Consider the following 17055-nt stretch of genomic DNA (forward strand, 5'->3'; position numbering starts at 1 on the left):
CTGCCTTCGGCTCAGGTCATGATCCCAGAGTCCCGGGATCGAGTCCCGCATCGGGCTCCCTGCTCGTCGGGGAGCCTGCTTCTCCCTCTGACCCTCTCCCCTCTCATGCTGTTTCTCTCCTGCTCACTCTCTAATAAATAAATAAATAAATAAATAATCTTTACAAAAAAAAAAAAAGATACACCTGTTATTTGTGTTTTTTACTGTTGGCTGCTTTCAAGAATTATAAATTTTACACTCATTTGGAGTTCAGTGGGAGCTCGTGGGGCTGGGAAGAGCTGTAAATGGGAAGTCATCAACTCCCGTTTCCATCCCCCCCTCCCCGCGAGCGAGACCCCGCCCAGCGCTGGCAGCACGAGCGAAGCCCCGCTCGGACGGCTCACAGCTCGGTGAGCGGCGCTCGCAGGGAGCAGGGGCACCGTGTGCTCGTCCCCAAGGGCCCGGCACACAAGTCCCTTAGACGGTCCATCATCTCCACAATCGGGAGCTCAGCCTACAGCTGGCCCGGGACACCGACGGAGGCCCGGCCTGCCCACAGCACGCCCCACCCAGACCGTCTCGCTCCTGCGGCACGCGGTGCCCTCTCCTGCTTGGACACGCGGGCTGCTCTCACACCAAACGGCGAGACTGCGCAACCACCAAGAACAGCTCCCAGGACCTGTGTCGACAACCAGGACTTCTAAACAAACACCTTCGGGCGTGGCCGACAGGGAGCTCAGAATTTGCCAGGAGGCCCGCGGGAGCTCACTTCTGGCTCAGGCTCTCAACCAGGTGCACACAGAGCAGGCTGGGTCAGCAGCAGGCCCCCCTCCCCCCCAACCGGGGCACCTGCCCTGAGCACCACGGCCCAGTGCCCACTGGAGGGCGCGCCGGGCGCTCGGCAAGGTCATGCCCAGGGCGGGCTGTCAGACAGGGGAGTGGCAGGGAGGGGTAAACAAGGAACCACGCGGGGGGCCCCACCCCTCACCTGGGAGGAGCTGGGCGCGCTCAGGTCAGACTTGAGCTCCTCTAACGTGCGCAGCAAGGAGCTCACTGCTTTCTCATTCGATGATGTCCAATCACTAATTGTCCTGTGAACATAAACAGATACTGAAAAGCTCGTGCAGATCCCCACGGACAGCTACCCACGGCCACTGGGAACTCTGTGGGAGAAACGACAAATGGGGTCCAACGCAGCCCCCAGGAGGATGTGCTTATGACTGCTTCCTCCAGCCATGCTCTGCCCACGAGAGGCGGGGGCCCGGAGCCACTCCACTGACAGCAGGGGCCAGGACGTGACGCGGCCCTCGCGCCGACAGTCCGCGAGGCCCCGAGACGTCGGCCGCTGGCCACAGACTCCGGAGGCTCCGAGCGCTGCTCTCCACTGGGGTCTGTGTCTGGTGTGAAGCACTGTCCGGAAGGAAGGTCCGCTCAGAGACACCGCTGCCCCACGGACTGAACCAGTTACAGACGGGAGAACCGTACTTGCAGAGTGTCGTGCAGATGGGGAAAGGGCGAGTATTAGTTTTCCTGTTCACAGAAACCCTCCTGTCGGTCCCTCAGCCACGGAGGTGCACCCTGGCTGTGTGAGCAGCGGTCCTGGGGGCCGCGGGCAAGGCGGACACCGTGTGGACGTGTCGCGCCACCCAGCCTTGACGGGCCCAGGCAGGACGGGCCTGGCATCTGGCTCAGAACTCTGGGTGGTGAGCAATTGTAAAGGGGCACGAGGAGAACAGATCTAAAAGAAACTTGGACTTTTCCCTCCTACTTAGAATGCAAAAAAATACAATTCTGTCAACATCTTTCAGGAGAGTGCTGCCCAGAAATTCACCCAGCACGTGGGAAGAGACCGTCTGCTGCACTACAACGGGGGCCTGAAATCAAGCCACGCCCCAAAGGTGCACGTGTTCCCCAACACACGGGCTCCGATGGCAGGGGGAGCAGCCAGCCCCGAGGGGCTCACCTGTCCACCATCTGGCTGACGAAGCTGGTCAGGAGCCCGGCTGCACACAGCAGCTGCTGCCGGACCTTCTCCAGGCTGTGCCGTTCCTCCTGCAGCCGCTCGGCCTCTGGGGACTGGCGAGCGGCCGCCTTCGCCTCCAGGGCCTGGACCGTCCGCTGAAGCTGCCGGATCTTGTGCTCATCTCGCTGATGCTGCAACTCCAACTCCCGCTGTTGTCAACGGCAAAACAACAGAAAGTCCTTCACACGCCTGTTCCAAAAGCAGAAGCCTGAAGCCCAGCCGCCGCTACGGGCGGCCCCGGCCGGCACGGGGTCCTGGGCGGGGGCTGCACCGCACACCAGCACCCTCCACCGGGCGCAGAGACCCAGGCAGAACCAAGCTCTGGTGGCGCCAGAGGTGAAGGCCTATCGTCCGTCTCTGAGCACGATCAGGCTTTTACCCGCCTGCGCAGGGGAGGCTGGACACTGAAACGGGAGTGTTCACAGGCCCAAGTTCCGGCTTCCGGCCTCGGCACGCAGGCACACACACGCCAAGGCACACCAACATGCGGACACGGACAAGCACAGAGGAACGTGCACGTGCACCAGGTGGAAATGGCCTCATTTGCAAAACGCCCTTCACCACGTGTGCCGGGCGTGTGCTGGGCTCCTGGGAGAAATCGCAGAAACGGCCACCGGGTCCCTGCGCCCCCACCAGGGAGACAGAGTGGATGACCCGGCGGAAACCTCTCTGGGCAGCCACTTAGAGCCGCTTCCACGGGTGAGGAGGCCTCAGGAAGGGCAGGAAGGGCAGGAAGAGGCACCGTGTCCGGGAGAACCTGGGACACCCGGAACCCAGCCTGGGTCTCTCGCCGCGCGGTCCCACACAGCACATCATCTCGATCAACGCTCCAGCCTCGTGAGGACGCAGGGATTGTTACTTAGCTATTTTCCAGGTTAGGAAAGCGAGATACCGAGGGACCTACAGGTTTATTTTGTGTAGAGAAGATGAAATTGACCCTGAAACAACTATCTTGGGAGGCCACTGTGCTCAGAAAGAGAGTCCATAATCCAAAACAAATTAACCGTCTACAGTGACCGTAACACCAAAGGGGCTGCATCAATTACTTAAAACTCCATTCCAAGATGCATCGTGAAGAACAACTATTAAAACTTGGAACATTTTCTTTGCATTTTTTAAGCAATCACATTACCACTTGTTTTTTTAAAAAAACCAAAGTTAAAGGGTTCGGCTGAAAACTTTGGAGATGGTTTGCGGAAGTCCTCAAGAAGCACATGAAGGCTGCAGACACTCTTCCCCGGGAGAAAAGGCAAACACACACACACACACACACACACACACACACGTACAAAAGCCTGCACACGTTCGGGGGTTCCGCATCAGCAAGGCGCACCCTGGGGCCTGACTCTACTCGCCTCCTTCACAAAACAGCACAGGTGCCTCCGGGCCATGCACCACCCGCTCCCTGCAACACCTCCAAACTACTCCACAGCACAACACACACAGGCCTTGAAAACACCAGGAAAGGAGCCAGACAGGAGAGGCCACGCACCGCCGGATCCCTTCAGAGGAAATGTCCGCAACAGACCAATCCACAGACAGAAGGGAGACTCGTGGTGGCCAGGGCTGAGCACTAACGGTGTGGGCTCCGTGTGGGGCGAGGAACATGTTGTAACGTGGGTGTGGCGATGGGCACACGACCCTGAAGGTACTGAAAACCACTGACGTGTGCAACTTAAGTTGGTGAACGCAAGTACGTGACTATCTCAGCAAAGCTGTTCAAACCCACTGAACACACCCCTGACATGAACTTCCAAAACTAAGTAATTTCATAGCATTTTGGGAGCCGACTTATCTTTGTAACACTTAGAAATCTAGAGTTTTATCTAAAACTAATGATGTAATGTATGGGAATTAACATAAGAATTAAAAAAAAAAAGAAATCTAGAGTTTTGTTTTTAGAAACACATACTCATTTCTCAAATATTTCATGGCAGGCTAACCACTGAAAAGTCCACGCTACTGGTTTTCCTCGTGTGTTTTTAAAAACTTACTTGGATTTTCACAAATTTTTAAAAATTGTGTTTAAAAATATATATATATTTTTAAGATTTTATTTATTTATTTGAGAGAGAGAGAATGAGAGAGAGAGAGTACATGAGAGGGAGGAGGGTCAGAGGGAGAAGCAGACTCCCCGCCGAGCAGGGAGCCCGATGCGGGACTCGATCCCGGGACTCCAGGATCACGACCTGAGCCAAAGGCAGTCGCTCAACCAACTGAGCCACCCAGGCGCCCCTAAAAATATTTTTTAAAAAAATAATTAAAAAACATTTTAAAGAAGGCAACACAAATGTCAATCCATATGAAGACACAGAATTTAATTTTCCCAGAAACAAAGGCTTCTGATTGACATAAAATGTATCTGAAAGTAACATTTTATCCAAAAAAAATAGAAGAGGAACACTTCCTAACCTGTGAGGCAAAAATCATCCAAATATCAAAATCAAAGACACCACAACTTAAAAAACACAGACCAATATATCCCTTACGAATACAGATGCAAATCCCTTACGCAAAACCCTAGCAAACCAAATCCAGGAGTATATAAAAAACATCATCACCAAAGTCAAGTGGGATTCAGCCAAGAACGCAAGGGTAGATCCACAGATGGAACCCAATCAATAAAGGGCAAAAACATTGATTCCAAGACACCACAAGTGCAAATCCAAACTGTCTCATGACCGAAAATACAGCATACAAAGGCTGAGTGAACCAGAAGAGAGAGACTCCCGAGACGGGCAGGATGGCGTGTAAAAGTCACCCGGACAGGGACGGAAGAAGAAAGCCTACGTCTACGTGCCGGTGACATGACCTCATACACGGAAAACCACAAATACGTTAAAAAACTGAGAATAACAAACAAGTCTAAGGTTGTAAGATGCAAGCTCAATAGCAGAACCAACCGTATTGCTGTACGCCAGCCGAGGACGATCTGAAAATGAAATTAAGAGACCAATTCCACTTACAACAGCATCAGAACATCATAAAATACCTGGGCATAATTTAACAGCGCCACACTTACCACCTGAAAGCAGCAAAACGCTGTTGAAAGAAATCGAAGAGATTTCCGATTTCATGATCCGCAGAGGTAACACTGTCAAGGTGACAACCCCCCAAAGCCATCTGCAGAGTCAACGCAATCCCCCAGAATCCCAAGGACCCCGAATATCCAAGACAACCCTGAGAAAGACCGAGGTCGGAGACGCGGAAGCCTGCCACGAAGCCGTGGTGAGCGGAGGGCGGCGGAGGACAGACAGACCAGTGGGACGAAGGAGCGGAACGGGATCACGGCCCCGGGGTGCTCTCAGCCCCACGGCAGGCTGCTGGGTGGTGACGCGGCCGGCGCGCTCTCACCAGCTTCTCCTTGTCTCCCGTCGGCCGCATCTCCACGTCGGCCCGGCCTGGCCCCGTCTCCGCTCTCCTCCTCGAGTCCTCGCGTCCTTCGCGTGCGGCCAGCCTCGTGGAACTCTCCCCCTCTCTCCGCAGACCATGCCGCGGCTCCCATGCCTGGGGGGGCTCCACGGCAGGGGTCTGTGCGGCCCTTACCTCCTTCTCCCTCTCAAGCTCCGCACAGCGCTTCTGCACGTCCACCTGCTCCAGCCTGGCTTGCAGCTCCGCCACGCGGGACTTCTCGTCCTTCAGCCTCCTCAGCACAGCGTGGTGTGCCGGCGGGTCCCATGCGCCGCGGCTCAGCTGCTCCGTCAGCAGCCGCTCATGCCGTAGAGCCGCGGCCAGCTCCAGCGACCGGCCCTTCTCGGCCTCTAGGCTCCGCCGCAGCTCGGACAGCTGGCCCCGCTCCTGCGCCAGGAGCGCCTCACAGCGCGAGGCCTCGATCTGCAGCTCCTTCTGGAGGTTGTCCTTCGCCGTCTGTTCATGTTTCAGCGCAACACACAGTCGATTACTCTGAGCACACTGCTTCTCCAAGGATACTCTCAACTCCTGTGTCGGGGAAACGTCCGTCAAGAGCAGTACGGAAACAGTTCTCCCGCCCCGACTCCCGTTCCTATCCCCAGGCCAGCAACCACACCTTGTTCTACAGTACCCACAGTCCCGTCCTCACCTCACCGTCCCCTTCACGGGCGGAGCACGTTTTGGAAGCGGTGCTCCGTAAACGCACACCCACGCCCTGGGTTCACTCTCCCTCCCCGACAAGCATGACACCCCGGACGCTCAGACAGCGTCCTGCTCGGCGGAGCCACGGGCTCCGTGTGCGTGAACGACCGCTTCGCTCCGCCTGGAACGGGGGAGCACAGATCCCCTGCCGGACATGCGGCCCTCCCAGCTGCCCAACGGCACGGCAGTTCACGCACACAAGCGCCTCTGGACACAGAAGCCGGGTCACCGCCATCTGTGCGGCTGGACACACACTTCCGAGGCTGCGCTCCGGGCAGCTCGTCAGTGAGGAGGCCGCGTCCGCCTCGAGGAGCCCCGCGCCCAGAGACGCCGGGGACTACGAGCACCGTCTGTCACGACGGAGATGTGGCTGCACCAGACACAGGCCCGCTTCTCCCGGCACGTGCCCGCAGGAAGGGGAGGAGGGGCCCCGCTGCCCAGGCACCTCCAGGGTCTTGGAGCTCTGGCCCTCCTTCTGCAGGTGCTGCAGATGCTCCTCCTGCAGCCGGCTCTGCAGGGCGCGCTCCTTCCCGCGCTCGCACTCCAGCTCCTGCAGGGCCGCCTTCAGGTCGCTCTCCTTACCGTCCAGCACGGACCTGTGTGGGGAGACGGGCCCACGCGGGTCACGGGCGCTCGCCCACAGTGCGCACAGACCACAGCCTGCGAGGGCCACTCTTCCACGTCCACACCGAGAGATGTGGGGACAAGTGCGTGACTTCCGCGCGTTACCCGACAGTCCGCGGCCAGGTGGGTGAGGGCCCTACCTCAGCTGGAGGACCTCCTTCTGCGCCTCACTGAGGGAGGCCAGCAGCCTCTCGTTGTCCTGCTCACGCTCCTGGAGCTCGGACCTCAAGTCTCTGACGACGGTCTGCTCCACCAGCAGGAGCTTCCGAACGCTGCTGGCTTTCTCCTGCTCTTCGTGCAGGGTTTTCTGAACTTCGCTTGCCATCCATTTCTCCCGCTCGACCTTATATGCCAGTAACTCCACTGGGGGTATGTTAGAGAACACAAGACAGCACTTCCTGTGAACCCAGCTGAGCTGTACCGGGACGGCACAAATTAAAAACAAACCAGTGTGGGGACGAGGAAGCATTCGCTCTTGGGGAAAATGACATTTCCGGGCCTACAGCCGGGACGCTGCCCCCCCCACTCCCCCCCCAACACCCTCCAGGCCTCGGGGCACCTGGAGATGCATGGGCAGAATGGCCGCACAGGCTGGAGGGCACGACATGGCTCCCCAGGGCCAGCTGCTCAGGCCTGGGGTCTGCCTGGACGCAGAAGGGCAGGCTGGGCGGAGATGGACCGTCCCCGCAGTCATCCTGAATCACAGCTTCCCCCGCGACTCTTACACTGCATGGTCCCAACAGAGACAGCCCCGACCCCAAGAGCTTCACTACAGAATTCTCCCAAAACCTAGGGAGGAAATAACCCTGGTTCTCTACAAACTCCGGAACACAGAAGGGAAGAGACACCTGCCAATCCGCCACAAGGCTGGCACTACTCCAACACCAAAACCGAAGACAAAACCACAGACCAGCACCCCTCACGCAAGCACATGCGAAGTATCAGCAAGCCCAACCCAGAAATGCTCACAAGGTAACGCAACACGACCCAAATGCAAGGTGCGCCGCTGGACGGGTCTGGCCCGCCATTTAACACCCAAAACTAGGAAGAGAAGGGGCTCTGTGAGCATGGGGCGCGGGTTCGAAGACCCCAACCGGCACCATGTGTAGGAGTGTGAGATGGAGCGCTGCCCCTGCCGCAGAGGACTGCCACGGCCCTCCACTCACCAAAACGCTCTGGCCTAACCAGAGCGACTGGTAACAAGAGGAGGCAGGCGGGAAAAAAAATAAAATGCTTTTTATTCAAAGACAACATGAGCATCTATTAAAAAAAATCCCGAAGAGCCTAAATTAAATGTAGAAACACGTGACAGGCTGTTCAAACCCAGCACAAGCCCCAGAGATTCCCAGGCACAGTCCTGCCGGCGTCCGGCACTCATGCCGACGCAGTCCCTCCACGACCCGCCGGGACCCTGGGCAAGGCCTCCACCCACCCCAACCCCCCCCCCCCCCGCCCCGGTCACCTCACCCGCAGCTCTGTGAACCGAGAACTGCCAGGGCTGATGGCCCCCGTGCCCAGGGACCCGGGCAGGCTGGGACGCTGCTGGGGCCACGGCATCCAGTGCTGGGCAGCCCGCGGGGGCGAGGCTCACCTGTGCACCCCTCCCCCACAGGGGAGCACTGCGGGGCGCAGGCGTGAGGGCGGCACTCACCCTGCCTGCGCAGCTGGTGCTCCTGCTGGCTCCCACGGGCCTCCGCGCTGGTCAGCGCCGCGCACAGCTTCTGCAGCTTCTCCTGGCTCTGCAGGTGGGTCATGCGCAGCTGGGCGCGCAGAGCCTGGATCTCGGACAGCAGGCTGCTCCTGTCTGACAGGCGAAGGTGCTCCAAGGACTCCTCCTGCAGATCTCCCCAGAGGTGCGGGGGGGGGGGGGGGGAGCAGGGTCACAGACGCGGCCACTAGCAGGCCTTGCGGCGGAGGAGCACCCCCGAGTGGGGAAACACGGGAGCCCGGAGCGCGTCCCAGGGGCGGGGAGGCCAGGCCTGGCAAGAGTGCTGACAACTCCAGGCGCAAGCAGCCCACCAAATGCAAATTCGTGCCTCCAGCTTCGCGGGCACGAGCTTGGCGACGGAGCCTCGTCCCCGACACAGTAAGAACAGACTCGCAGGAGGATACCCGTGACAAACACGTGGTCTGGAACACGGACCTCACACACCTCTCCCCCAGGTCTATGCCAGAGTGACCTGCCGTGGGCCCTGCGTCCAGACTCCAGTGCCCTCTCCTACGAGAGGCCTGGTGGAAACAGTGCCGACCCCTCTGGCGCTCTGACCCTCCAACCCTGGGCTCAGCGCTCACAGCCTGGGTCAGGCCACTTAGCGCTGCTCTGTTTTCAAGGAAAGAACACAGTGAGGTTGACAAGGAGAACGAATGCACAGACGTCTCCACTTGATGGAATCATGATTAAACAGTGTTACGTTTGGACGGAGGCAGGACTTCTTCCTGGTCACTGCCACGTTCCAAGGTCAAATTGCCATGAACTGGTTCCGTCACCCTCTCTGCTGCGCGGCTCTGGGAAATAAATCAAGGCACGTGCTCACCTGCTGCTGGACCACCTTCTCTAGCCGCTCCAGCAGGGAGCTGTGGTCCCTGGGCTCAGAGCCGCAGGGCTGGGGCTGCAGCTCGGCCCTCAGCATCTCCCGCTCTTTTCCAAATGCCTCCTGCACAACCTGGAGAAATTCTCCTCTCCAGTCAAGACACATGCCGGGAGGGTCCTAAAATATTGGGACAAGGAGCTCAGTGTCCTTACAAATGCGTCCTGTAGGCTGAACCAGAAACCACCCAACAGAAGAGCAGACACAAGAGAACCCACGACTGTCCAGGGCACAAGAAGCCAGCCCTGCTGAGGGAGGAGAAGCCACCGAAGGACAGAGCACCGCCACACCACGAGGCCCAGCACGGCTGCTGCTGGCTGGCCACCTTGTCCCCTGGCAGGCCTGGGCCGGGCACTGGGGTACTGCTTCCCTGCACACCCTGTGGCCAGTAGGTCCCCTTGGATGTGGTTCAGCACCTGGCCCTCACCGAGCTGCCCTGGTTCCCTGGTTGCAGAGTGGACACTGGAACCCTGTGGGCTCAGGCCCAGCCCCCAAGCCTGCCTCCCGTCACCCACCTCGAGCAGAGCTCCACCATGTGTCCTCCTCCCACAGCCTCTCCTGCCCTAATGGGGCCGGGAACGTGCTGGCACATGGCTGGTCCCAGCAAACATGACTGAGAGGGGTGGCTGGCCAGGAACACGGCCCCCATGCCCACCGCTGACCCACCCCTTATTCCCTTTATCCCACTTATGTGGCTAAGCAACCCCCTCCAATTGCTCCTCACCCACACCTTATTCTCTTTCAGGTGGGACGCCCCGTACCTTCTCTCCCTTTTGGGGTGCTAGGTTCAGATGTCTCCGCAGGGCCGGCACCGCCTCCAAAAGGCCGGGGCCCTCCCTCGGGAAGTGCTCAAGGGGGGCACTCGGCTCGCCCTTGCTCAGGGCGCTGGGCGGCCCGCGGCACTCGGACAAGGCCAGTATGTGGTGGCTCTCGTCACACACCATCTGCAGCAAAGCCTGCAAGGGGACAAGCATTTCAAAAAGAGGGAAAACGAGCTTGAAGCTACTCATCCACCCAGTCCCCTGCCCATCACCCATGAATGCTCACCAGGGCGGCCTGCACAGCACTCCCATGACCTTTGAACCAAAGACCGAGTTCTGCGGTTCTGTAACATTCTGAACCGTCCCTCCCCCACAACCTTCAGAGGCAGCTAGGAAACCAGTTTGAAAGAGAATTTCTGGGTAGGCTACTCCAAGGACAGCCATCCCACCAGTGCCTGCACGGTGGACACCATCCCTACCACCCCTTCCTTAAGCCTGGGCGGGGCGCAGGGCAGGGCCTCGGGCCAACTTCTGAGGCCAGGTCATCAAGATGCCTTGCGATTCCCCGGCCCTTCTGGGACTGCACCTGCCACGCTCCGAGAAGGCTGCAGGGAGCCGCACAGGAGGCCTGTGCGTCCTTGGGGGTGAGGCCTGCACACTCCAATGTCTTCAGTGGGGCCCAGACATGGGGAGCAGAGGGATGGTCGCCCTGACAAGTCCCTGCATGCAGGGTCTGTGAGCACTGGAACGGGTCCTTCACGGCACCGGGACATGGGGACACACACACTGGCCACCTGTCTCCTGCCCGAAGACACAGACAGAGGAAGAAAGTGGCTTCCCCAGAACTACCCCCGGGGCAGGACCGATACAGGGTCCAAAGTAACCATCACGGGCCTCACTCCACACAAAGATTCATTCAAGGGGCATGTTATGTTTCAATCTCTGGGGAAAAAAAACTAATAGATGCCTCAAACAGGAAGTATAAAAGTAGCAATGAAGGGGTTAGCTTGGTCAGTTCAGTGTCCGACTCCTGATTTCAGCCCAGTTCATGATCTCAGGGTCCCGGGATCGAGTCCTATGTCAGGCTCTGGGCTCAGCGGGGAGTTTGTTTGAGATTCTCTCTCCCTCTGTCCCTCCCCCCACTAGCATGCGCGCACTCTCTCAGATAAATCTTAAAAAAGTTCAACACCCAAAAAACAAACAACCCAGTTAAAATGGACAGAAGGCACGAACAGACACTTTTCTGAAAAAGACATCCAGATGGCCAACAGACACATGAAAAAGTGCTCAACATCGCTCAGCATCAGGGAAATCCAAATCAAAACCTCAATGAGATCCCACATCACACCAGTCAGAATGGCTAAAATTAACAAGTCAGGAAACGACAGATGTTGGCGGGGATGCGGAGAAAGGGGAACCCTCCTACACTGTTGGTGGGAATGCAAGCTGGTGCAGCCACTCTGGAAAACAGTATGGAGGTTCCTCAAAAAATTGAAAATAGAGCTACCCTACGACCCAGCAATTGCACTCCTGGGTATTTACCCCAAAGACACAGATGTAGTGAAAAGAAGGGCCATATGCACCCCAGGGTTCAGAGCAGCAATGTCCACAATAGCCAAACTGTGGAAAGAGCCTAGATGTCCATCAACAGATGAATGGATAAAGAAGATGCGATATGTATACACAATGGAATATTATGCAGCCATCAGAAAGGATGAAATCTTGACATTTGCAAGGACGTAGATGGAACTGGAGGATATTACGCTAAGTGAAATAAGTCAGTCAGAGAAAAACAATTACCATATGATCTCACTGATATGCAGAATATAAGAAACAAAACAGAGGATCATAGGGGAAGGAAGGGAAAGATAAAACAAGATGAAATCAGAGAGGGAGACAAACCATAAAAGACTCTCAATCATAGGAAACAAACTGAGGGTTACTGGAGGGGCGGTGGGGGGATGGGGTAAGTGGGTGACGGGCATGAAGGAGGGCACGTGATGTAATGAGCCCTTGGTGTTGTATGCAACTGATGAATCACTAAACTCTACCTCTGAAACTAAAACTAATAATATACTATATGTTAACTAGAACTTAAATTTAAAAGATACATGATTAATAAATATTTTATTTTTAATGTATTTTAATGTCTTTTTCACCACCTACAGTGGGAAAATTGACATGTATAAACACATTATGACTTTTAAAAATAAATAAATAAGTAAATAAGTAAATGTCTGGTAAAATTCCTCTGGGAGGTGGGAGAGTAGCAATGAAGAGGCTTATGACAGAGCACAATTAGCTAACTAGAAATAGGTTTTGCTAGGATTCAAATGATGTGACCCAAAAAAGTGGAATACTGACATAAAAGTGCTAAAGGCCCAACTACACATTATGTTTACTTTAAAAACACTTCATTTGGGGGCGCCTGGGTGGCTCAGTCGGTTAAGCGTCTGCCTTTGGCTCAGGTCATGATCCCGGGGTCCTGGGATCGAGTCCCGCATCGGGCTCCCTGCTCCCTCTGCCCCTCCCCCACCCTGCTCATGCGCATGCTCTCTCTCAAATAAATAGATAAATAAATCTTGTAGACAGGATCGTTTCCTCTCGATGGTACCGTAACGGCAATGTAATCGGACCGCACCTATGGGGGGCACAGCGTGACATATAAACTTGTCAAGTCGCCAAGCTGTCTGTGCACCTGAAACTGGTAGAACGTCGGTGTCAACGACACTCAAAAAAAAAAAAAGTTTTCTTTGGAAATGCTTTCAGTTTCACAACAGTGACACATCATTTACTTACTCAGCCAAGTCTGTGTCAGTGGTTTGACGGCGAAAGGATTTGCTAAACCGGCGAGAGAACAGGGAACCTGTGGAAAGTGCCACAGGCCGTCTGCCCCAGGTGACAGAGGTGCTAAGTAACCTCCCTGGGGGGTCACTGCACCTTAAACTCACTGTCCCGCGTCAATTAAAACCAGAACAGAGCTGTTTTAAAAGTCTGCTCCTAGCTGAGCTGCCGCATGCTGACCGTGGCTGCCCTCCTCCGGCGAGGACTCCGCTCTGCGGCCAGGTGGGCAGCACGAGAGGGTCCTCGGGGAGGCACCCGCAGGGCCAGCACAGGGGCAGCGGGCGGCTCACCCAGCGGGCCACCCCGTCTGCTCTGCGGCTCGGTCCCCTGCAGGCGCCTGGCGGAGGGCGGCCCAGTGCTGAGCACATGCCACAGACGTCTTAGGCCGAAGGTCAATCGCCAGGACCAAACAGAGGGTCGTGCGTTCTGATAGCTGAACTCAAGTCAGGAAGACTGACCCCGATTACAGCACCTGCACTGGCAGGCCCCCTGTGCGCTGCGCGGCAGCAGGTGCAGGAAGAGCTGGTCCTCCTCCGGGGACCCCAGGGCCCGAGGCCCCCGCAGCCCCACCAGCCCGCCACACCAGGCTCTCACCTGCAACACCCGTCCCCACGCACCCCAGGACAGCAGCTATCTCCCTCCGGAAACACTCACACGAGACGGGAGTCCGAGCCCAGCTAGAACTGACGCAGCGGTGTGTGCGGGATGACGCACGCAACCCAATGCCACGCACCCTCCCAGCAGCCACAGCAGCTGCAGACGGAGGCACATGGCCACTGCACACCCTCACCTTCACTTGTTTCGGATGCACTTCTTTCTCCTTCATAGCTTCCAGCGGCCGTCGGAACCTTCCAGAGGTGGGAGGCGGCTCTGGAGGACTAGCAGTGGGGGTTTCGAGTCTTCCCAAACCTTGGTTTAGTATCTTTCCAAACCCCGAGCCCTCACCTAAAAACACAGCACAAAGTCAGGGTCTAAACCACAGTCCTCTGGCGGCATTCCTGGGGGAGGGTCTGGGGGGGAGGGGCACTCAGCGAGAGCCAGGGGTGTGGTCAGACCCCGGCTTCCTGGTGCTGCGTGAGGCCCCAAAACACTCAGGAGAGCTACAGCCAGGGCTCCCCTCCCTGAAGGCATCGACAAACCACCGAAGAAGGCAAAAATAGTTTTACAAAACCGTAAGATGACGTAACTACACACATTAAGAAAAGGCGTATTTTGCATGTTTGGTATGTGAATACCCATGATTCCAACATAAACCTTAATGGGATCTCAGCTCATTTGTAAACAGATGCAGAGGTGGGTTTCCTCATCCCCCAAAGACAGGACCCAAGCCCGCATGGGCAGACCGATGTGGGCGGGGCCTGTATTTCCACACCCAAGGAAGGGATAGGGACAGGGCAGGGCTCCCACCGCGTGCAGAGAGAGGAGGAGGGGGACAGGAGATGCACGGTGCCATCCGCAGGGCTGTGTGCAGGCAGCAGGTCAAGCAGTAGGCATCTGGCCGGGAAAAGGTGAACACACCTGATGGGGGGTGGGTGGAGTCAAGCTCTGAGACCAGCCAGGCTGGACTGGAGAGCCCTCAAAAGTCTAGGGTTTGAGACACCAGAAACCCCTCACGGGGGGGCCTCAAAAAGGAATTCCAAACCTCTCTGAAGTACGTGGTGCGTCCCGTGCAGCCCACAGCCAATGCCCAGAGGCTTGGAAAATAGAGGGAGGCATCCAGGGAAAAGCAGGATCAGCCTTTGGGGCTGCTCCGCTGACCGGCCCCGAGCACGCGTAGGAACGGGGGCTCAGAGACCCTGGCATGGCCCCTCCCAGCACAGACCTTCCAGCAAGTTGCCGAGACCACCCTGCTGAGGAGTCTAGGTTCTTAAACATGCCAAAGAATGCGCAAAAGACAGCATGAAACAGGGACTCAGAGACCGCTGGGGGAGATACAATAAAGGCAGCAAACACAAGAAAACTTCAGAAAAACCAGAATATCTTCAGAGAAGTAAGTCTCATTCGTGGAACAAGGAAATTTCAAGAGAAAGGAACAGAGAATAAGAAAGAAGAGCTCTTAGAAGTTAAGACACAGCGGAAATGAAAACATTCACTTCCAAGCTTAAGAACTAATTTCTTAAAAGGTTCTTTAACAAATAAGAACGAAAGTACAAAGAAATGGAAACAAAGTGAGAAAACAAGAACATCAGTCCAGTGATTAACAGGAAGTACAGCAAGATGAGAGCCAGGGGGCAGTACCCCAAGGAACACTGAAGACCTATTCAGGATGAAGGACGTGCCCAGGCGCGTGGCGTCACATGGCGGCCGCGGTGCTCCGTGACACCAGGCTCTGGGACAGTGGTCAGACACTCTGGAGTCTGAAGGAATGTGACTTCTCACCTGTGAATCTGCACGAAGCCCAAACCATCAACAAACATCAGGAAGATGCAGAAGTTCTTAGAAAACCCACCTCACACGTGCGTTTTCTGCAAATGCTTCTAGAGAACACACTACTTAAAATAAGGACCACAAAGGAGGGACAAGGGGTCTGACCCAGACAGCGGAGACGGCATGTTCAGAAGATGACATGGGCAGCGCACACCCATGCTTGCGGACAGTGTGGGCAGGACCCGTGACGGAGAACAGGAGGGAAACCAGCTGTCTGGGGGAGGACACTCAGTCCCAGAAGTTCTGCGGGAATCTGACAGGTGCACTCAAAACACAAACTCTGTGGTGAGGGGACAGGGCAGGACGATGGGGCCACCTTAGAAGATGGGGAAGGGAAGTATAAGAAACTGGCAGCCAGAAGTTTAAACATGTTGCTGTAATTAGCACATGTGATTTAGAAATAAATTCCGGAACAGATTTCTCAAAATTAAATGTGGGTGTCCTCAGGGAACGGTGGTTTGGAGTGGGGGCAGCTGGAAGGCACCTTGCAGAACAGCTCGATTCTTAAACCAGGCACTTACCACACGGAATAACTCAAAACTAAAATTAAAACGTTGCTGGCCCCAATGAACTTTAGTTCACTGTGGTCTAGTTTTCAAAAGCACTGAACTGAGTCAATGATGACTTTTTTTAAAAAAACCAAAACATCTCAACAGGTGAGGAACTTGTAAAAAGCCAACAATTACAGAAGGACAAGGTTAGAAGGTCACGGTTTGGCAACCATTCTAATGATGATCCAGGCGACAGTCACTCCTGGAGGCTAACGTGAGTGGGTCTGAGTCTGAGAAACAAGAGATCACAGGCATGGTCTCGTAACCCCCTGCCCAACACTAAGCAATCGAAAAGGAAAAATCGAACAAAACCTGGCAGACACCACTGCCAAGGGGTCCAAGCGGGACACTTGCAAGCCTTGTGCTGTGATGCCCTGGGAAGACCATGGCATCGATGCGGGACACCCATGCTGACGACTCTGCTCCAGATACCCAAACGAGATGCAGAACTGCTGGAAAAGGGAGGGGCTCCCTCTCGGGGCCTGCACGGCACAGCCTCCCTCCCACACTGCAGGGCCAGCAGCAAGGGACATCTGAATGCCTCGTACCAGCGCAGTACCCCCTCCTGTGAAGGGCGCCAATGGGACAAGTGGCAAAATCTAAGGAAGGTCGGTAGTTGAGATGCTGCCGTGGGCCACGGCGGACGTCCGGGTGCTGAGTGCAGGGTCTGAAGGTGCACAATTGAGTTTTCCAGAGTAACATGACCTCAGGCCTTCAGGTGCCGCTCAGCACAGAGAGGAGATGGAGGCGGGCACGGCCAGGGTGCACCAGCAAATGCCAACCTGGGGGCCCTCCATGCTGTCCTGTTCCCTGAAACCTTAAGAGGTTAAAAAAAAAAAAAAAAAAAAAAAGACTGACTCACTGTTTTCACTTCCATTGTTCTTTCCTTCAAACCCGAGAGGAGAGGATCTGGGCTTTTCTTGAGCATCAAGAGATGTTACGATAAAGTCTTCAACATCTTTCTCCTGTTCAAACAGGCAAGTTTTTAAATGGTCATAAAATAACAACCGATCATACCAGGGAGCTGAACTAGCCAGATGGAAACTTTCTAAGGCCTGAATTTATCATTTTTCCACACAGAACCCAAACAAGAGTGTTTCACGCTTGGGAACACACTGAAATCATGTGCTTCTAAGAATTTAAAC

At 55.8% G+C, this 17055-nt stretch overlaps 1 protein-coding gene across 11 annotated transcripts in view; it reads right to left on the reverse strand.

Moving 5' to 3' along the window:
• PCNT (pericentrin) overlaps window positions 1-17055 on the reverse strand; it is a 128509-nt gene that overhangs the window by 15097 nt on the left and 96357 nt on the right. For 10 of the 11 annotated variants that reach the window (XM_064577633.1, XM_064577642.1, XM_054504048.2 and 7 more), the window contains 10 exons: window positions 16773-16875; window positions 13723-13877; window positions 10089-10283; window positions 9274-9447; window positions 8391-8574; window positions 6880-7102; window positions 6561-6711; window positions 5357-5941; window positions 1943-2151; window positions 968-1070 (listed from right to left, as the gene is read on the reverse strand). In XM_064577633.1, coding sequence (XP_064433703.1) covers window positions 968-1070; window positions 1943-2151; window positions 5357-5941; window positions 6561-6711; window positions 6880-7102; window positions 8391-8574; window positions 9274-9447; window positions 10089-10283; window positions 13723-13877; window positions 16773-16875 — 2082 coding nt within the window. The remainder of the gene's footprint in view (window positions 1-967; window positions 1071-1942; window positions 2152-5356; window positions 5942-6560; window positions 6712-6879; window positions 7103-8390; window positions 8575-9273; window positions 9448-10088; window positions 10284-13722; window positions 13878-16772; window positions 16876-17055) is intronic. The other variant, XM_064577645.1, reaches the window with a different exon arrangement.

The sequence above is a fragment of the Mirounga angustirostris genome, unplaced genomic scaffold (genome assembly GCF_029215605.1).
Source record: "Mirounga angustirostris isolate CCGP_5_RB_7025 unplaced genomic scaffold, mMirAng1.0.hap1 SCAF_1, whole genome shotgun sequence".
Lineage (NCBI taxonomy): Eukaryota > Metazoa > Chordata > Mammalia > Carnivora > Phocidae > Mirounga > Mirounga angustirostris.